Here is a 22,941-nt window from a genome sequence, read left to right on the forward strand (position 1 = left end):
CATTTACGTACACACACTCAGGAAAGTTCTGCTTCACAAATCTCACATTTCAGTTTTGGGATTTTTTCTCTAATCTTTAATTTTGATACTATTTGGTGGAGCTGTTCACATCATAGACATTTCAAATGTGACTCACACTGCTCTTTGTAAGATTTCAAAAGCCAGAAAGGTTGGAAACCACTGGTTTCATCTTTAGCAATGTGTTGTATTTTAAAGATATGTTATATTGTGTACAATTGTCATCTAAGTACCAAGTATCTGAAGTTAAAATAAATAAATATTCCTAGGTTGTCTTCAAAATGTTCAGATTACTAAAATTCATGTCTCTGTGTTCTCCAAAACATTCAAGAGCAAAATTGCAGCTCTGTAAAATATTCTTCCACACACAGAAAACTCATAAGTTGTTATGTAGAGGTGTCAGAAAACTGCTTATTAATGATTTTTCTTCCCCAGATGGACATGTAGGGAAACATCTCTGAGGACAAAAATTACACAATAAAACTCTATCTGTCACTTTTCTGTCTAACACTATTTGTTCATGTTTGAATAAAGTGATTTTTGGCAACGTTTGCGTACAAGATCAGGGAGTCCAACTCAAGCTGCAATATCATCAGCCCACCTGTCAAAGCTGCCAGAGGGCACAGCCTGCATATCAGTGAGCTGATATGCACGTAACAACCAATTCTAAAGAAAGTGTCATTGTGTAGTGAGTAGTGTGCGCAGTAATGTACATGTCTGTGTTCTAGGTGAAAGTTCAATCATTCAATCAGGCTGTGCCAAAAGTGCTCCCTCCACCCAGATCCAGAAGTATTGAAGTGATTGTGCAACAAATAAGTAGCACATAATGCCCTATGTTATTGATTGATTTAATTATCCATACCTTACACCACTATTCAGTTTGATGTATTTTATTGCTATTTCAGATACCATGCACTCACTCACATCTTTACATACACTAGAATATAATCTATTGGAGTAGTCATGTCCTTGACCATCTGTGGTGACGATTAAAGATATTGAACTTTATCTTGAGAATGTCCATCTATTTGAGATATCATGTACTCACTCACATCCATGCATAAACTTGATACAACATATTGGAGTAATCATGTCCTTGACCCTCTTTGCTGGTGATTAAAGAGACTGAACATTATCTTGAGAGTGTCCATCTATATCAGATACCATGTACTTGCTCATATTCATACATAAACATGGATATATCAATGTATCAGAGTATTCATGTCCTTGACCATCTGTGATGTTAAATGGACTGAATTTTATCTTGAAAGTGTCTGTCTATTCCTTCTGACAGTGGGGGATTCATTTGATGTACCCATAACTGGCATCAAAAGCACACATTACTCAACCATTATGCTCCAAACTAGTAATACTAGAATGACTGGGTAATATATACATCTCCCCTTTAGTAGGCAGGGCAAGCAAAGACAAGTTTATTGATTTAGGCAATTCAAGGTCCTTTACATTCCTAGACATTACAACCATGGAGACAAAGTTAAAAAAGAAATATACATTAGAACATTTAAATACAGTTAAAACATTAATCAAAACGCTGAAAGTAGACAACAAAATTAAGCTAAAATAGAATTAGACAAGTAAAAATAAGGTATACAAAGATAAACGTTACGGTGCAGTGTGAGAAATGTATGATCATTTGATCCATTAAAAGGCAGCAGTAAACATTTTCAGCTGTGAGTTGCAACATACCTTGTTTGTTAAAGATATGTGGTGCATAGCAACTGAACACTGCTTCTCCATGTTTAGTTTTGACAGTAGGAACAGAAAGTGGGCCTGTCCTAGATGATCTGAGAGATCTGGATGGTTTACAACATAGCAGCAGACCAGAAATGTATTTTGGACCGAAACCATTCAGTGCTTCATAAAACCAGTTGTTTGACTGACAGGAAGCCAGTTTAAAGACTTCAAAACTAAAGTGATATGATCCACTTTCTTGATCTAAGTGAGGACTCAAGCAGCAGTGTTCTGAATCAACTGCAGCTGGATGATCAGTTTCTTAGGGGAACCAGTAAAGACACCATAGCATTAATCAAGTCTAATGAAGATAAATGCATGGTCAAGTTCTCCAAAATCCTGCTGTTATATTTGTAAGGTGATAGTAGGCTGACTTTGTAATTGTCTTAATGTGGCTTTTGAAATGAATGTCTGCGTTCATGACTACACAGATATTTCTGGCTTAGTTTGTGGTTTTTAACATTATTGATTGAATCTGGGTGCTGATTTTGAATCATTCTTCCTTGGCTCCAAAAACAATTACTTCACTTGTATCTTTGTTTAATTGAAGAAGATTCTGGCACATCCAATCCTTGAGTTGTTCAGTGCACTTACTCAGTGTTTGTATTGGACCCCCTGATGAAATGTAAACTTGTGTGTCATCTGCATTATCATGGTAACATATTTAGTTGTTTTCCATAATCTGAGCCAGTGTGAGCATGTAGATGTTGAACACAAGAGGGCCCAGAATAGAGCCTTGGGGGACTCTGCATTTCATTTTTGTCTGCTCAGATATGTAGACACAAAGTAGGCCAACAACCAAACCAGTTTAGTACTATGCCAGGAGGTCCCACCACATTTTGCAGTCAGCCTAGAGGTGGAATGTGTACAATGCAGCACTGAGATCCAGTAATACTAAGACTGCAATTTTGCCATTGTCTTCGTTTAAGTGGCTGTCATTGAAAGCCTTAACAAGAACAGTGTCAGTGCTGTGGTGTGGTGTGGTCAAAAATCCTGACTGGAAGTGGAAGACTTCAAAACAGTTGTTTGACCATTATGTTGTCTAGCTGATAAAAAAACAGCTTTTTTCAATGATTTCACTGAAAACAGGAGGTTTGACATGATGTATAATTGTTTATTTGTGAAGTATCTAGATTGTTCTTTTCAAATCCTATCCAAAACCTTCTGCTAGAACAGTTTCAGACTGGCAGCAGACAGCTCAGCATTGTGAAACAAGGACCATTAATCAAGTATTTGTAATAAGGCTAGGAAGAGGAAGGGCTAGACATCAGTATCATCTGCTTTCCCTCTTATAATAAACAGTACACAAGTACACAAAACCTTTGTGGTTGTTACTCCCAGCTGCCTACTCAACCTGGATTAGAGTAACACATACTGGAAAGTCCCACTCAGATATTCACAACCAGCAGAAAGTATTACACCATGAACTCTTGTGATAGTTTAAGAGTAGAGCATTATTCTGGACTTGGCATTGCTGATGACTTATGATCTGCCAACCCAAAATCATCAATAACCATTCTGGAAATAACACTAGCAGTTTCTGTATGCAAAAAAGGCAAGTAAGGGGAAAACATCCTGAACTTCACATATTGCTGTTGTCAACCCTTTCCTGTTATTTCAGGAGCGTTAGCATCACGCTGCAACTGGGACCTGAGAATCAAAGTGCCAAGTCTGGGTGCTGTCGGTACACTTCAGAGCAAGAGTAGCTTGATGACAGCAGTTTTCAGAGCCTCAGTAGTTGGTTGAAAATTGCATTTGATTTTATGTATTGTGTTTGTGTTTTAATAGAAGCTTTTCAAATCCTATCCAAAACCTTCTGCTAGAACAGTTTCAGACTAACATATTTTTTTTCGCAAATAATAAATCACAATAGCCACTAAAAGAAAGCTACGATACAGGCATTAGCTACTTAGCTGTCAAAGGTAAGGCTTTCATATTTTTATACTCTGTATACTGATTGTTCACTGTGTAGCTTTTTTTTTTAAACAGGGAAGTGTGAATGTTAGATTAGGATTTGGTTCATGCAAATGTTAATTAATTCATTAAGTTTAGGAGGACCCCAACCATTTAAATAACTGATATACTTCAGCACTTTGTTTCAGAACATTCATAAAAATCAACTGATTCAAAGTTCAATGTTCTGGATTGATGTGAAGTGTTTATAATGCAGAGTGAAATTAACTTATCATTTATATGAGAAAAACTGCACACCCAACTGATCTGACATGGACAAAGCAAGTAATCCTTTCCTTGTTTTGAATTGTTATTAATATAATAATGATGGCTCACGTTGCACAGTCACCATTAGGGAGAGGACTCAAATGTAATCCCATTATATGTATATGTTTATATTATACTTCCTTTATATGAATTAATATATTTTTTTAACATTTTCCTTGTCTAATGTGAAGCTTGGGCTGGTTTGCATTTTTCTTAGCCTCCACAGGCCACTGAGACATATTGCTCCACACAAAATAACATACACCCTTATTACAGACAAGAGCCAATCCGACGGCGTTAGGACCCGGGGCGCACCCTCCTGAGGAAGAGGGCGTAGGCTCGCTTAGAGGAGGAAGGTGCCGACTGCCAAGCTGCTCGCGCACAACCGCGAGGTCCTGACAGCAGCACGAGCGATGCGAGTCGAGGGCTGCGAGGAAACAGACTAAAAAAAAACACAAACACCTCGGCCGAGTCTCGTTTTGTTTTCAGCGGAGTGAAAAGCAACACAGCGCAGCGAGCATGTCGGTGCTAGCTCTGCAAGAGTACGAATTCGAGAGACAGTTCAATGAGGACGAAGCCATACGATGGATGCAGGAGAACTGGTAAGGACGGCTACGGCTGCCATGTAATGTCAGCGCCCCGTTTTTCTAACAAATTCAACACTAAACCATTTTCAGTACAGATTCAACGCCGTGTGTGTGTGTGTGTGTGTTTGTTTGTATATATATGTGTGTGTGTGTGTAACGTTACGCGCTCAATTGGAGGCTGTAACTTAACGGCGCACATGCATCAGCCTCGTTCATCGGGATTAAAACCTCGCCGTGTCCTGTTATATCAGCCTCTCTGTCATCATCCGCCAATTGCTGCTTGTGCTTCATAAAATGAACACATTTCACGCAAGGCCTTGATTGAGCCGCGTGCGTATGCTATGCCCCCCTTGTCACACTTCAGCCTGTCTGAACTAATTGAACACTAACCGCACTCTCACTGCTGCATTATCCGTCTTTGACTCTGATAGGATTTGTCCTCGATTTCCCTGCGATTTATTCACTCGGCATCAGTTACCGCGATACTGTGTTATAAAGGTCATCCATGGCTCCAGCTGCCTCATCCATGTAGACAGCCACTGGCCCAATAGCTTATTGAACCGAGCCTGGCCTCAGACTGACACACTATACCCCCCCCCTCCCACCCACCAGCCATCTCATAGCCTATCTCACAGCTAATTCAGTAAGAGTAAACCACTGTAATTGGCATCTGGAGCACTTTAGTATGCATTATATTGAAAAATGTACTTAATATTTTGCCTCCCCATTAACATACGCCCACTACAACCTCAATAATAGACATGAAGTACAAGTATCACCTTTCTATGTCAACAAAAACAACTTATATGCTTAGAAAAGTAGAATTTATGGCAGAGCTTTTATGTTGTGTGTTGTGTCACATCAAATAGAATACACATTCCTGATTAAGCTCTGTGTGTGTATAGTACCATAAAATCCTAAGAATGTTGCAGTATTCATGCTGTATTAGTTACCACGAGGTTGTAGTATTTTGTACCATTCGTGTGTCTCTTCATAGGAAGTGAGAAGAGAAGGAAGTGAATCTGTTGATGATTTAATAACCTGTGATTACCTCTGACGTTTTAGGTTGAACTGCATTTCATAAAGCATACTTGAAATGACTGTCACCCATGATTTAAGACATTCACCTGTCATTGTTTGCCCAGGGCTGTGTCTCACAAGCGGCAACAGTAACCAAGACTGACTCACAGACTCAGTGTTGTTACTAAGGTTAAAAAAAACATTGTTTCATGTATGTGTGCATTCATCCATTTCATATGTAGGTCATGTGTAGTGCCATCCCACTATCTGTTTTTTTTTTTTTTTTTTTTGCTTGCATGAACTCCCTGAAGAGTCATTTTATGGCCAGGTTCCTGCCAGCAAGAAATGGTTCCGAGCAAAACCAAATGAGTCATGTGTAAGTTTAGCATGGGCTTCATTAAGCATTCAGTGGTGCTGGGTTTGTAAAAAAAAAAACACTACACAGTGAGCAAGAGGCATTCATCTGGTTTCATCTGTTTGAACTGCCTTGTATAAACGCATTTAGAAACATATTTTTAACACAATTTTGGGTTGCAGAGAACACACACAGCAGAGGCAGTCTCTAAATAGTTTGGTTCTCATTCATTGAAATGAAACTGTGTGTGTGTGTGTGTGAGGGGGAGAGAGAGAGAGAAAGAGAGAGTGTGCATGGGAGCAATGTGTAGGAGCTGTCCATACCCTGGTACTGACAACCGACCAATAACGTTCATCATCTGATGTCTGCTGACAGAGTATTGGCCAATCCCGTTGCAGCTGATCTGTGCTGACTTCTCTTCGCTGCTCCTGTAGTGGAACATGTCAGACTGGGCCAGTGCACATGGCTGATAAGGGCAACAACTGCAGAAAATAGGATTGGATAGGTTGTTTATTGCAGATATGTTGTACAGTGAGCATTTGACTGAGTGTGATGTGTTTTTATGACTTGAGGGTGAGATGGAGAAAGAAAATACACAAGCAAACTGGTTTGAATGTATATGTTATGTAAGATAGACAGTATACAATATAATATACAAAATAAATCTGTTGTTTATTTGTCAGTTCAGTAGGACACTTAAAAATCATCGGCAATATTTATTTATTTTTACCATGCAGTGGCTTTATTCACAGACTTGTACAGCACAGTTTTATTCATTTATGCCATCTGGGGTAAGGCATGTAGTAAATCTACTAGATGTTGAAATCAACTTAGCCAAGTGTAAATGTGCGTTAAAGTAGTTTTTCGATAACAAAGGGTAGCGTAGGACTGGCGTTAGGTGTTAAGATATAATATGTTGTTATTCTGTTTATACATTTCAGTGTTAGTTCAGTTTATGGCATTATTTTAATAAGAAAGGAAACCGAATATTTCTAAAGCAACATACAACTTAATTTACTACCAACTTATGCTGCCACAAACTTATCTTATCATTCTTGGCACTGTGTTGTGTGGATCATTTGTTTGAATGGTGAAGAACAATCTAGTTGAATTTATTTTTCCCTGAGCTGTATGTACTGATATTTGCTGATTCGATGAGATGAAATACTGTGTCATGTTAAATTGGAGTTGCTTTTGCACAGTGATTGTGTTTTACTATATTGCCACTGTCTTTATTAAATATAGACATACTTCTTAAAGCGAGTAGTCTATCGTGTTGTAAACAACACATGCTTCGATGTAGGCCATGTCCGACCTTTGCTTTCAGGAACATCGCTCAGCAGGTTTAAACATTTTAAGCATGATGCTGAAACCACCCCACTTGGTCATGTCACTGCAGGTGTTTTACCTCACTGATGAGAAATGTGTGGTAAGAATGGCATGCTCGACAGTCCCAGCCATTGTCAGGTGTTTTTTCACCTGAACACACCCATGGGTGACAAAATAATTTCCAAGTTGACGCAACAATGCAGTTTGCAGCAGGTTTTACTGGTAATTTAACCACCAGAGAGTAAGATTCCTGACAGAAACTGTCAATCACGAATTTTCAAGCTGAAACTATGCGGTTGGCAGCAGGTTTTACCTGTAATTTAATGACCAGGGATTAAGATTCCTGTTGTTAGCAACGGCCCATCAGGAAATCTGTTCAAGCCCTAAATGTAAGATGCATTTCTAGTATATTTAAATGAAGACATTTCCATCTTATTTGTACGAAGTCTAACTTGTGAGTCCATTTGGTCATGGAAGGTCTTAAAGTGGGAGGTATCTGTTGATTTGAATTCAGAAATTGCATTGTGAAATCTCATCTTTCAGTTTCTAGGTGAATAATGTGACTGTAGATTTGTAATTTTTAGCAAGGGTCAAATGATTTTATTGGGTCATTGCTGAAATCTGTTTAATCTTGTCAAAGTCTTTTCAAATGGAGGAGAAAAACTTCATATTTCAGGGAGCAAGATTAGTTAGGTATTGGTATTTTGGAAATATGTTTTTGACCAGTTTTGAATCATAGCCAAAGCAGTCCATGCTTTTCTAAATGGATACTGTGACAATGTACACTGTGACTACATGTCATTGTTTTGCAGAGATGAATGGAGACTGGTACACAGATCTGATCCCTTGAGACTGGCAGCAGACAGCTCAGCATTGTGAAACAAGGACCATTAATCAAGTATTTGTAATAAGGCTAGGAAGAGGAAGGGCTAGACATCAGTATCATCTGCTTTCCCTCTTATAATAAACAGTACACAGGCACCAAAACATTTGTTGTTGTTACTCCCAGCTGCCTACTCAACCTGGATTAGAGTAACACATACTGGAAAGTCCCACTCAGATATTCACAACCAGCAGAAAGTATTACACCATGAACTCTTGTGATAGTTTAAGAGTAGAGTATTATTCTGGACTTGGCATTGCTGATGACTTATGATCTGCCAACCCAAAATCATCAATAACCATTCTGGAAATAACACTAGCAGTTTCTGTATGCAAAAAAGGCAAGTAAGGGGAAAACATCCTGAACTTCACATATTGCTGTTGTCAACCCTTTCCTGTTATTTCAGGAGCGTTAGCATCACGCTGAAACTGGGACCTGAGAATCAAAGTGCCAAGTCTGGGTGCTGTCGGTACATTTCAGAGCAAAAGTGGCACGTCAGCTTGGGGATATTAATACCAATGACTCTTTTCTGTCACACTCTCTAAAACCCTCAGCACTCTTGTCCAAGTTGATCTGTTCAACATGTCCCTGAACTGTAGCACTGATCAAAGAAAGACTGGCAGATCAGATAGAGTAGGGAATAGGACTAAAATAGCTTGCTTGGATATTTAGCATCACAGTTTTAGTATGACAGTGAACAACTTAAGGATGTGCACTGATGTTTTGGTTCGATTCTTGTGCTTGTGTATCACTATACACCATAGTGCGTTTTAATTAGTAAGATATTGATTTCTGAACTGATGAGTTTGTTTAACATATGTGTCCTAACCACTTTTCTAAATAAATATTTTATTTTATATTAGATCAAATGCCATGTGTGAATTTCAGTGTGTGCACATTGAATCTAGACTGTATTTTATTTCAAATCAACGCAAACGCAACGAGAAATCACAACAGAACTCATAGCATATAATTGAACAGACAGATTGCTCCATCTGATGTGATGCAAAGTAATCAAATGAAAATAATCTAATACCAGGTCATTGTGTAATATACAGTTGAGGATTATGTATGTCATTCAGAGTCAGTATTGACATTGTGTAGGTGTGTTTGTTTATTTCCTCCATAGTAATGAATTTGATTTGATTCTGTGCTATTTTAAGATTGCTGTGTTTTGCAGCGTGGTCTTACTATCCAAAAGAAAGCTGTCACCCTCTTTCATACACACATTTTCAATGTGCTGACTCACTCTGTACTCCCACAGACGTCATCATTCCTCATTACCATGCAGGTTGCTTGGAATCTGTGTTTTCTGTTTTTGAAAAGCCTCTGGGGTAGATCGCATCCCCGCAGGTCTTTGTACTTTTGATGGATCTCTGGTGGTTTTGCCCCGGACTGATAACAAGGACGGTTAGAGCCCTTGAACACCGGAGTGAGACTGAACAATGTGTTCTTTGTTGTGGCCTGTTTTGTTTTTGTTAATTCCTACTAATTATATAAATCGCATGCTCTTCTCTTTTTACCATTGGAAATATGATTATAGGGTAAAATAATGCTATAAGTAATTTATTGTCTTTGTAGATTTTATGAGAGGTTCAATAATGTTGCTTTGTTCTAAATATAGTGTTGTTGTTGCTTTCAACACACAAAGCTAATGATTAGCTTTTTGATCTAGAAGTTGGGCTCATTTACTATTCTTCAAGGTCAGGTTCCTGTGTGATTTGATCAGTTTGGAGATCAGTCTCTTCCTTCCAAGACTCATGTTACTAATTCAGTCCACGAGCACTCCAGCCAGTTGTCTCGCTATTAGGTGGATAAGAACCTAAAGAGACACCTGTCTTCAATTTAGTACACTTGGTATCATGGTCATTAGATTTTTCTCACTTAAGGAATCAAGCTGTTGTGAAAGTGAAACAAAGCCACAATGCAGAAGGTACAGGAAAGGTTATAGATTCAGAGCAGGCATTTTAAAATGTTTATTGAAGAATTGAGTTTGCAATTCTCAAACTGGGGTACTTAGGATACAGCTATATTTTAAAACCATGGTAGCTACCCTCTGTTTGTATTTTATAGTATTTCATGTGACCTGAACTTAATACACGGCCTACCATACCAGTTACTGAAAAGATATTTAGTTGTGGGCTAAATCAAATGTGACAAGAAAGCCAACCCATTTACTAGTTAATTTGAAGAAAATAAATGATTTCCTGGTTTAATTCAATCCAGAAAATGTGTTTCCTCTTGATGGTCATACAGTTAAATCTACAAAGTCGTGGTTGTGAATGCTACTGCCAGCAAATGGTGATACTAATCAGTCCTGACTATGTTAACCTAGAGTCCACCCCAGGCTTAATGTTTTGTTAGGCTGTTCTGCTCATGACTGGTCAGGGCAGAGATGAAGATGTGGGCTGGCTCTTTAGGAATTAAGGTCTGCCTGGGGTATTGCTGCACTTTGGTGTCACTTTCAGATCTCATCAATCTGTGAGGAAAGAACACAGATGCGGGCAATGTAAAGAGCAGTTCATTGTGCAGTTATTTCTTTTGAATTAAGTTATGGTGCATGTCAGTGAAAAGACATGCATACAGTAAATCTGTTGTCCCTTTCAACAGTTTGGTAACAACCTTTTTCATACAGGAGACATACATTTGACAGCATGGATCCTGATAAAATCTAGACATGGATTTGACCCACCCTGTGTTAGTCTTCATGGATTATCCTTGACCACGCCTAGCCACTAAATCATTTGAATGACTTTGATATTAACATTATACTGGCCGGCAAACTGTCTGTGTACCTGCAGGCTTTAACAGTATATCCACTAGTGGCAGATAGGGGTTAAATTGTCCATGGCCGATACTGGAATACCTTGAAACTAACTTTGTTTACACTCGTCAGCAGTCTTTTTCTTCTCCTGTTTAATGGCAGCTTTTCTTAGCACATTATTTCAATCCACATCTAGTCATATACAGCCAGTACAGTGCCAAAATGTGTTCTTCCACAATGTCAAAATCAGACAAATGATGTCACATTGCATTTGAGTTTCATGGTTCCCATTCAACAAAAGATGTACATCCTTCCAAATTTCCTCAGCATCACACTGATGTTGTGTTGGTTGGACAGAAAGAAGGCAACAGTTTGATCCAAAGCCTTTAGGTATGGACACACATTTTCTGTGACAGGATTGTCTGAAAGGAAGCCTGTCGTTACTGCCTTTCTGTAAGCTGTAGTGAAAATAGGTTTTTAGTAAAATGAATATGTAGTCTACTAGAGCATGATACAGGTGTAAGAATTTGGTAAAATGTGTGTGCCATTGTGCTTATAGTGGCTTATAGTGATTTGGTTCTATGCAATACAAGCTTCCTCCAAGCCATTTGTCTTGCTGCTTAAAATAAGCATGACTCAATATGTTCTTAAGTACTTAACAGGCTGAAATGATTACCACTCAGCAAAAGTCCTCTTCTATTTCATTAATCAATAAATAGTTCTTTCTTGTGGGTCATCAGATGGAGAACAACATACACCAGCGAGTAACAGTGTCTTACAGGCCTGGTCATTTTAAATATCCTTTTGTAACTAGGACTGGTGGGTCCGTTACTAACTGGATTATATCTGAGATCTTCCTGGATGACAGATTATTTTTCAATAGCCAGGTCTTTGGCAGTATCTCTTGGTCTTAATGGTTTGTTGCTCATCCTACGTGTTGGTGCACTCATTGCCTCTCGACTGTCTCAGATACAGATAAACAGTGCTAGGGTTACATACCCTGAACAAAACGATGTGTGTGTGTGTGTACTTAAACATACACATATATTAGTTATGTATAGTTGTATTTGGTCAGACAGTTAGACACCAGCTCTCTGACACAGGCGTGCAGACTCATCCTCAGACTGCAAACTCAGGATTACGTAACGGTTGAAATCTCCTGGACCAGCTAATACAGATCCAAGTTCCACAGCAGGTTATCCAGCAGCTTTGTACAACACTGTCAGTGGGGTGGGGGAAAGGGGAGGGGCTATGGGATCAGGATCCTTATTATATTTTGTACTGTACTGTACTATATAGGGTACATGCAAGCACGTGGACCACTTAATACCTCAAGCATAAAGTGCACACCTCTGTAGTGATTTACAGTCCTTAAAGCTAAAGTCTATACCTGTTTCAGTCTGCTGAACAAATGTCTATAGGTTTTGTGCCTTTTCTCAGCTGGCCTGTTTAAAGTTAGAATAAGCAGACCTTTTTCTAGCTTAACAACATGTGAAGGGCAATCCTCATATTGATATATTGGGCTATAATAATGATACAGAACACCACCAGAGTTTTGGTTGGTTGACTTTTTAATTTAACATTCTTCACTTTTTTTTTGGATATCTCAGATGTTCAGTATAATTTGGCAATGCTTAAACTGGGCCACCACCCAGCGTCTCACCCAGTGATAACAAGCCCACATGTGAGAGCGAGATGCCAGAGATACCATACCTGCCTCACTGAGCAGCTCTTGTGGTACATGGATTTTATTTGCAAATCATCTCAATAATGGTCTTTTGAGTTCATAGTTTCATTTTGAACAAATCTTTTACTTGACACCTTTTCAACATAGGCCTGCTTGATTTATGTAGTGTTCCTGAATTCTCTGTGCAGATATAAAATTGTACTTTTATTTCAGTTGGCCAAACAAATTCAGGTGCATAACACATGTACTTTTAAGTGAGGCAGTGAATTAAGCTACTGCTGCTTGTTGTTACTTGGAGGAACATCCCAGCTGGATAAAAGCAGCTAGTTTCAAACGATGTAGCAAGCAAGAAATCTGTGCTGGTTTTGTTAGTGCTCCATCCTGATCCTCCCCAAAGGAGCTCTGACGTTGTAGATTTTTCATTTGTGCTGTCTTGGCCCGCACTGGCAAACGGCAGAGTCGAGCCTCCACACTGCTTTACCACACCCTTCTAATATATTATCCTGCCAATGTGTGTTTTCCCTGTTTCTAGTTTAGTTTTTTCATTTGTATTGAAATATTTTTTTTGTTTGAAGATTTAACTGACTTATTCTTTCTGTTCTGTTTGTTCTGTCTCTTAACATTTCAACAGATCAATTCACTGTTTGATCTCTTGCCTCTAGATTTTTGTTATTATTTGTTAAATAACTCTTAAATAGCCACTGTAAACCATAACTACAGCCATAGGTAATGGCCCTTTCAGTTCATCTTTCTCTATACTTATATAAAATGATGTTACTCATATGAGTCTGAGAGACAGGGTTAGGGTTCAAAGCATTTAAAGTGACATTTAATAATCTTTGTCTTTCCTCAACTTCTATAACTCCACAGATGAGAATGTAATACCAATTATAGAAGTGATCTTCTACTTAATCTCCAGTACACTAACAATCCTATCTTATGTGACTTTCTTATATGGTTGTCTAGTTTGGGAAATGGTTTGGCATTGTCTTGAAATTCCAGTAGGTGGAGAGTTTATAAATTCTAATCCAAAGATAGAAAGTTAGTTTTAAAGGGCAGAATATAAAGCATATTTTTTAAATTATGCCACTTACATATTAGCTATTATTCTGTCAGACATATAACTTTTAATAAACTACATATCTTCTATATAATTTTTGGAGTGAATGTGTGTACTCAGGTTGAGTAGCAGAGCTGTAGAGGCACCAGGGACATGAGGGGATGATGTGAATTCACACTGATGTCTCAAATAGATTCTTGTGACTGAAGACATAGCTTGGCTGCAGCTGGCACTTCACAGCCTTTGCAAAGACAACAGCGGTCGCACCTCCCCCACCACCTCAACCAAGTTGTCAGCTTTGACCATGCCCTTGGGTTTCTTTATCCTTTTTTCAGTGTAATCTATCTTCTAAATATACGGCACTAGGCCATGCGCATCTTAACCTTTTGGCTTAGTGTACTTGCGCATGATAACGATAAAACAGTGACGGACATTCTTCCATTACTTTGTGCTAGAACTGAAGCATCGTACATTGCAAAAGTCATTGGGGTAGTTGTTTATTTCAACTAGTTGAGATTGTTCTTTTAAATCGCACAGACATTTCTAAACCAAAACAGTGTTACTTGATTAGTGTGTGTTTTGATAAAAACTTCGAGTTCATATCAGTTGAGTGTTCATACTCCCTGTACAAGTGGTCATTGTTCATAAAGACATCTGCATGACCTAGACAGTCAAGAAGTACATAGATAGGCTTGACGAGTAACAGATTTCTGGAACATCAGTACGTAATTAGGATATAAAAAAAGGTAAGTGTATCCCTGGAAAAAATGTAATCAGAATAACAATACATTTAGTAAAAAATGGGGATTATCAGCAGGTTTAAAACATATTTTAAAATAAAGGATGATAACCTACAAAAAAAGTGAAGTGAAGTAATAATCCACATAGTCAGGGAATATTATCATATATGTGGCCAATCTGGGAATAAATTCCTTACCAAACAATTTCTTCACTAATGTGTTTGTAAAGGTGTCTAGTAAGCTACTCTGATGATAGTACATTCCAGCAATATATTATTATAATAATAATGATGATAATAATAATAATAATAATAATAATAATAATAACAACGATACCAACCAAAAAAAAAAAGGTTTGCGATGACCGGGAAAAGTGGGTGTGGCCGTTTTCCACTAAGGGGTGGTTAGTGCAAAACAAATGATTGCAATCAATTCAGGATCCTGAAAACCCCCTAGTTTGACCCCTAACAAGCTACTTAAGGCAGAGATAAACCCAACTTTCAGGAGCTGTCATGGATTTTGCCACAGGAGTTGAATTTAAATCTTTTAATATGTGTTACTAGACACCACAAACACATTGGTGAAGAAATTGTTTGGTAAATTTATTTCCAGAATTTCATAATATTCCATGTCTAATGCTACCCACAAAGCAGAAGACTTTGAAAAGATTTAGAAAAGACTCTAAAAGACTATCAGCTCACATCTAAAGACTAGTGTTTAGAGTTTTTAGTCCCAGACTAGTCTCAGACTAGATTTTACAAAGACTGTGAATCTTATAGGGTCACTATTTACAAGACTACAACTAGATTATTTTAGGTTTTTTTTTCCCACCATGCAATTTTTTCCCATCATGCACAGCAGACATTTTACAAAAATGGAGGAGAATCAGCTTTTAGCTACAGCTGCTCTTGTCTGTGCAGAGGTTTATATCAAAGAGGCATGGCTGCTCAGCCCACAGCTCCACCATTTCTTCCTCCTTTTTTAAATTGACAATGCAAAAAAGTGCTCAAACATGTTACTGCTGGGAAGTAACTGAGTTTTTAAAGTAATATTAAATTATAAATAATAATTTAAACAAAACAACTACTGTAAATGTTAATGTCTGATAGCTTTAACAAAATAACACACATGTATGCTACACAAAATTAGGTATTTTCTGTAAATAAAATAAATAATAATAATGGTTCATTTTTGTAGTCAGTTTTACTTTTTCCATCATTAGGCTACCATACAAAAGATTCCCCTGCTGCTCTCCTCATCTCCTACTGCTGACTGTGAGATCTGACCAGGTAGAAGCGGTGCGCCGCTGCTGAATGTACATGGAAGAAACACTGTATATATATCTAATCTATTGGTTGATCGTGTTACGTCACTGCGACTTGCGATAATGTCGAACACGTTTGATATAATCACAAGCCCAAGACTAGGGAAAGACTGGTATGAAACGCAGTCGCAGACTTACCAAAGACTGTAAGTCTTTAGTCTGGGACTGTGAAAAACGTTTGGTGTAAGCCCAGCATAACAGTGGTCTGAATAGAGGATGACACCATATGGCGCGTGGAGGCATGCACACACTTAACACACAGTGAACTTAATTTGGGAGAGTAGGCATGGACAGTTACACACTGGCAGTCCCAAAGATTTGTCATTGCACACACAATCTCTCCTCTGAAATGACTGTGTCAGAGTGTCACTGGTTACTGAGCAAGTTTCCTATTGAATGAGTCAGACATATCACGCAGATAGAACCAAGTAAAAGAAAACGGTGAAGTTCATGATGCCGTTGCACATATGTCTGCTACTTTCATTCCTCTGAGAAGAGCTGTGAAGGAGGGCAAAGCTCTGGTAGAGTGGGCACAAATTCCTGGTGGGGGTCTTCCCCTGCTGCAACATATTATGTATGATAGCTTCACACAGCCAGTGTGCCAAGCACTTTTTCATCAGAGGCTTTCCCTGAGAATGTTCTCTATAATGTACATGTATATGTTGTGCACTTTATTTGTAGATCCATAGGCTGCCTGAATGTGCTTACTGAAAAGCAAGTTTTCCCTTAAAAATACACTGAGCAGAGGACACGTGTTTGATGCTAAAATCTTGGTTTCCCCATGTTGCCTTCTAAATTGAGGTATTGAGGTGATCCAGAAGTAGCAAAGTAATCACGTTACGCTACTTTTATGATATTTTTTTAAATAAGTAAGTCATAATGTCTCAGTCCCACTTCCAACCATAGATACAAGGTACTGTTTTATAAGTAAGTGAGAAACAAAGAAATAAAGAAGGCACGTTTTCTTCTAAAACATCAGTCTAGATTTGTTTAGTCAGCACATTTCATGAGCAGGTATTGTTCAATCAGTTGAGAGGTTTAGTGAAGACAAAAGGTCTCCTGTATGTAAAGGTTTCAGACATCCTATTGCTTACTTTGTCTGAGCAATGGTCCAAATATTTCATGTGAAACGTGGCCAAGTAAGCACATATTTAGAGTGTGGAAAGCTGCATGAGTGGAGGTTTGCTAGTTTTACTTGATTAATGACTTCTGCATTTAATCACTTGTTATTGATAAGCTATCTAGTTATTGAATCATACACAGTCTGTAGCAGTGTAAGTGAATGCCATATATCATATCTGTGTGGGATGTCATTAGAATTAAAAGGTATATTACATGCTGCTAAGCTTAGCTTAGGCTGTATATCATTGTTACCTTTGACCTGTAGCTCGACACAGAAGGGGGAATGCTGAGATTGTTGCTCCTCTGCAATCCTCCCTGCCAACTATGTGGACTACTGTGTTTTGTGTGTTGTTCTGTTCGCCCCTCCTTCGTGTTGTGTTGAGAAACAGTGATGTCATTCTGCAGTCCAACCCTGTTGTCATTCTGTGAAAGCAGCTCCTTTTGACTTTCACTGGACTGCTTTGTCCTTTGTTCACTGGAGGTGGCCTAAATCAGTTTGTGGGCCTCCTGCAAGAACAGAGAGATGGCATCCATCGTCCTCGGCATATGGACGCACACAATGAAGTCCACTGTTGAAAACAATTGACAATGTTTCTGCAAAGAGGGACACATCTTCATGAACTTGTCTGTCAGGTTACTGTTTGATCAGAACAGTTTCAGCTTCACATCCTGACAGCGTTTTCTTTGCAATAAGAAAATATGGTGGAAAAACAAAAATAAATAGGCAGCATCAACATTAATATTTCAGTCTATGACCTCAAACATTTCCATCAGATAGAAGAAATGTTTGTGTGACATAGTTTAAAAATCTAAATATTGTCTGTGTAATATACTAAAATGTATCACACAGCAATGTTTCTTTTGCCTATTTTTCACACCTGATCAGCAAAAAAAGTGCTGTTGTTGCTGTCCTGAGGCTGCAAAGCAGAGCAGGATGTATTGCTGCGTACAGGTCCAGTATGTGACAGTTCTGTGAGAAATGTTTGTTTCTAGTGTGTGTTATGCTTATATTTTGACCAGAATAGTGTGTTGGTATACACATGGCATTGAGAATATGATTGTGTCCTTGGTAATTACAATGAAAGTCAAAATAAAAAAACATGTAGAAAAAAAAATGTTTTTAATAGAATAGTTCATTCCAGTCAGTTCCACTAATTAATTCAAATTTAGCCTTTATTTCAACATCATTTTGTTCTTTCTCTATAACCTCTAAACATCAGCACTAAAACAACATCATGAACTGCAACATGACTCTTGGGGCTAGTTTTGTACACAACTCACCCAGGTCTACGAGACCCGCAGGTCCCAGAATGCCTCATTCCTGGCCCCTCTGTAGTGTCCTCACAGAGCAAACCTGATTCACTTATTTATTTAATTACTGAGGGCAGTACTGACTATGCATTGTTTCTTAATCACCACCATACAGTACAGTTATAGACATCTCTAGTTTTGGCCACTTAGCAGCCCTATTGTGTTGCTTATTGAGTCTGCAGTTGTAATGAGTTCAGTTTTTCCTAACTTTTTGGGCTAGTGCCGCCATAAACAATTACTCTGCTCTCTGTTCAATAGACCAAACAGTGATTTGAACAAAGCTGCACTAGTTCTAGGCAGCGTGCCCCAATCTTCTGTTGGTCCTACTCAGCATCCAGTCTGTCAAGTCAGACCACCTGTGTTTTTTAATTGTGCTGAGTACTGGGAAATACTGGTCTTCAGATCCAGTTGGGCCAGGTGGTGCTTCGGCACGAGTCCTCCATTTAATGTGGCACGGCAGTGATCTCTGATAAGTCATTTAAGGTAAAGAGGCGGCAATGAATGGTGGGAGTTGCGACTCAGTTGAACCAACAACTGTAAACTGAAAGCTAAGCATTAAGCGACAGTTGGAGCTGGACTCAAGTCATTAAATCATAAATTCTGGCACCAACTACGAAGTCGGTACAGAAATTTATGCTTTGTAAATTGTACAAAAAATGGAAAGGAGCAGGTAGAGAAATGTACATTTTTGTTTAAAATGACACTACGTATATATGCTGTTATGAACACGGAAGCCTGCAAATGCTTACTTCATTGTGGAGGAGACTGAGTTGCCAGTTACATCTATTTCATCTGCCTTTCATTAACTTTGTAAGATTTCTAAGTCCCTTAGTAACTACTGTGAAAAGGTTATTGAGGAAAGTACATGAAGGAAAAGTCTACCTTTTTTGGATACTGATAGGTAACAGCATCAGTTTGTGATGTGCATTCAATGTGTGGTTGTGTGGGCCCAGAAGTGCGGTTTACATGCTGCCTCTAGTTATATGGTGGATTTAGAACTTAATCTTTTTGAAGATATTTTTTTCTGTGCACAAGCCTTGCCCTATTTTTGTCATATTTATGCTGTTATTCGGTTGAAAATCAGTTTTAGCAGCTCACAACAAGCTTCCCAGTGTTGTAGTATGTGTGATTGTGTGAATATTAACCAACCAACCAATCAATCTCTTTCCTTTTGTTGTCTAACAGGAAGAAGTCCTTTCTCTTTTCTGCACTCTACGCTGCCTGTATCCTCGGTGGCCGCCATGTCATGAAACAGAGGGAGAAGTTTGAGCTGAGGAAACCGCTGGTGCTATGGTCGCTCACACTTGCTGTATTCAGGTAAAAAAAGAAGAGTAGATACAGTTATTATTTAACTAATTAAATGCATACTGCTAGCCTAATTAAATGCATACTGCTAGCAACACATTTCCCACTACAATGATTTATGTCATGTCTGCACTGTTTTTTGTCCATGCAGTATATTTGGTGCCATCCGTACTGGGAGTTACATGATGTACATCCTGATGACGAAAGGGCTTAAACAGTCAGTTTGTGACCAGAGCTTTTACAACGGGCCTGTCAGCAAGTTCTGGGCATATGCCTTTGTACTTAGTAAAGCACCAGAACTGGGTAAGTCTTGACCTTTCTATTGCATGTCTCCTATGGTTATGTTTAATTGGTGTGTCTCATAAAGCACTTTGTTCAAATAAATGATGTTTCGGCCAACAAAAAGTGTATTTCATTTCAGCATTTTAGTGAAGATAGAGACAGCATTTAACACACAAACACAAAATACTATTCTAATGTAGGGAAATGCTAACAATGTAAATCTATCATCTATAACATTAGATTTTCTAGACATTTACAGTGCTATTTTAGACATTTTCTCACTTAATCTACCACTGAAGAATCTCATAATTGTCCGTCCTAACTTAAGTGTTCCCTGACCTTGGAGGTTTTTATATCCAGTTTTTCTGCCTTTATAGTCCCTTTTGTTGCTTGAGCATAACCTCCAGGCTTAAACCCAGAGCAGTTGTTCTGCTCAGTTGGAATGGAAGATGGCAGATGCTTCTTGCCCTCGTTTTCTCTGTCTGGTTGTAGTCCAGACCAGCAGGATCGAGACTGAGTAGGCGGGAAACCAGATACTGGACTGTCACTTTGTACTCACAAGGCTCAGAATCACAAATTAATTGTGATTGCTGACTAAGCACATAGTCATAAAGCAGGAACACATACATAAAGGCCTTTGGTATGTCTCTGTATTTAGGCGTAAGGTCACAAATGACACACAGTGCATTAAGGAGTTGAATTACTGGTATTGCAAGGAAAACAAGTTCACAGACAGCAGCAACTCTGACACAATAATTATGGTTATTTAGATTTTAAAGTACTTTTCACATATTTTACCTGACAGCCACTGAGTATAAGATCACTGATAATGCATTCTTATAGGTTGACAGTCTGTCTTCATCCATAATAGCTGTATTGGCTTAATGTTGAACACTGCTCAATATTATCATTATAATGGGTAATAAATGGGGACCGTAAATATAGCTTTTGCTGCCACTAAAGATTGTGCAGAAATGCTGCAGTATTGATTTTTTTTCCCTTGCTGCACAAATTAGTGAAGCCGTTCAAACCGTCATGCTAATCACCAAAAAAATAGTTTAGATTTCAGATGTTTTAAAAAAGAATTGGTTCCAAAAAAATATAATGCAACCCTGATTATAAGTTACATACTCTACACACTCTCCTACCAGGATTTTGGAAGTGGTCAAAAATAATTTTATCTGGCAGTTAGCTTAAGACCCACTGTTTGTCTTTTTGAACTCTTATTTTTATTTTTTATCTGTGACGGTGGTAATTGGCAAATTTACATATTCCGTTTCTGCAGTAGAGATGTTTTGAAGACCCTTTGGACTAATTTCCAGCTTCATTCATTTATTTCCTCCGTGGCAGAAAAACATGTTACTCGAGCCGAACTGTTTTAGGGCTGAACTATAAACAGACTTTAAGACACTTGCTAGCCTAGAACAGCCTCAAACTGAATATCTAGATTACCTCACTTTTCAGGTATTTCTAGGGGAAAATGTTCTTTTTTTACTTTTTTCAAATGCATTTATTTCTGTAGTAGTCTATTCTTTATAGCCTTTATGGTCTAAATGTCTATCTTTATTCTAGTATTGTCATTTAGAGGCTGATTTTGCAGCAGGAATATTGGTTGGCATTCAGCAGATGCATCATTCTTTATGTCAAGCCTGAGAGAATGACTAATGTCCCATCACTTGAGTCGCTCACTCAGCGGTGAAATGGTGATCAGTTTGACTCTGCTAATGGGGTAACAGTGCCAAGAGCTTTGTGGTTATACATTGTTTATTTAGCCAACATTTTTAAGCTTAATTGAGAGCGACTTGAATCATAGCCAGCCATTTTTAATGATAACTGATTTTCCTTTTCTCCTGTTCCTGTTTCTCCAGGTGACACTCTGTTCATCGTCCTGAGGAAACAGAAGCTCATCTTCCTTCACTGGTATCACCACATCACCGTGTTGCTCTACTCTTGGTACTCCTATAAAGACATGGTGGCCGGTGGCGGATGGTTCATGACCATGAACTATTTGGTCCACGCCGTCATGTACTCTTATTACGCCTTGCGGGCGGCTGGCTTCAAGGTGTCGCGCAATTTCGCCATGTTCATCACACTCACCCAGATCACCCAGATGCTGATGGGTTGTGTGGTTAACTACCTGGTGTACTCATGGATGCAGCAGGGCCAGGAGTGTCCATCCCACATGCAGAACATTGTGTGGTCCTCTCTCATGTACCTCAGCTACTTTGTGCTCTTTGTCCAGTTCTTCATCGAGGCCTACTTCAGCAAGTCCAAATCATCGGCTGCGGCTGTCACCAAGAAGAGCGAGTAAAAAACAAAAATGCCATTAGTATGGGAAGAAGGGAGAGATTATAAAGAAAAGGGAGGTGGGGATGGAGAGCAGGTTCCAGTGACTTGAGAGAATCTGTTAGGGTTGGGTAAGGGTTGTTGGAATGAAAGATGGATGATGGAGAGGGTCTGTAGAGGCCAGGGGGAGTGGGGGTGGGGTGGGGGGAGGGTCATGAAGATGGCTGGTGTTTGTGCTTGAGCATTACTAATAATGTGCAGATCTAAAATGCCCCAATGGAGTTTACGTCTCCATTAAGGGAAGCAGCGCCGCCATGATCAGAAGCCATCACGAGTTGTCCACCTGAAGTTTAAAAGCCCCTTTTTGAATTCACTATGAATAGTTTTTAAAACCTAAAAGATAACAAAAGGACAAAATCGCCAGATTAAAAAAAAAATTACATCTGCCATGTGCATATGTTTACTTGATATTAAAAAAGATATTAATTGGTACATATGAAGATGGATGGAGTCAGCGTTAACTTGAGCCATCTGAGTATGTTTTTGTCTGTCTGTCATCAGTGTTTGTTGTTTTGTTTTGATCTGTTAAAGAAGAGGTTAAAGACACTGGTGAGTGTGTGAAGCTGCTGAGTGTTGGTGGTTGACATGAACTGATGGGGTGAACGGCACTGTATCTTCTGTGACTTACATTGCAAAATGCGATATTTTCTCAGGTCTTAGGTTATCTCTTTCTTAATATAATATGCATATCAAGACAAGGTAGACATGTTTAACATCACCGGTTTACAGTATGGCTGAAATTCATCTAGACTGGGCGTATAGTTGAAAAAAAGTATGATTGATTAGAGGAACATGACTCAAATGATCACACTGCTCCTGGGCATGATGGGAAACAG

The 22,941-nt window shown here is 38.7% G+C and overlaps 1 protein-coding gene across 1 annotated transcript; it reads left to right on the forward strand.

Annotated features, from left to right (window-relative positions):
- Positions 1-4,383: 4,383 nt before the first annotated feature.
- Positions 4,384-22,214, forward strand: elovl6 (ELOVL fatty acid elongase 6). The gene is made up of 4 exons (XM_053324154.1): positions 4,384-4,592; positions 19,358-19,489; positions 19,629-19,780; positions 21,628-22,214. Exons 1-4 carry the CDS (start codon positions 4,510-4,512, stop codon positions 22,068-22,070), a joined length of 810 nt encoding a protein of 269 aa, XP_053180129.1. The 5' UTR covers positions 4,384-4,509; the 3' UTR covers positions 22,071-22,214.
- Positions 22,215-22,941: the final 727 nt, after the last annotated feature.

This window comes from Scomber japonicus, chromosome 8 (genome assembly GCF_027409825.1).
Source record: "Scomber japonicus isolate fScoJap1 chromosome 8, fScoJap1.pri, whole genome shotgun sequence".
Classification (NCBI taxonomy): Eukaryota; Metazoa; Chordata; class Actinopteri; order Scombriformes; family Scombridae; genus Scomber; species Scomber japonicus.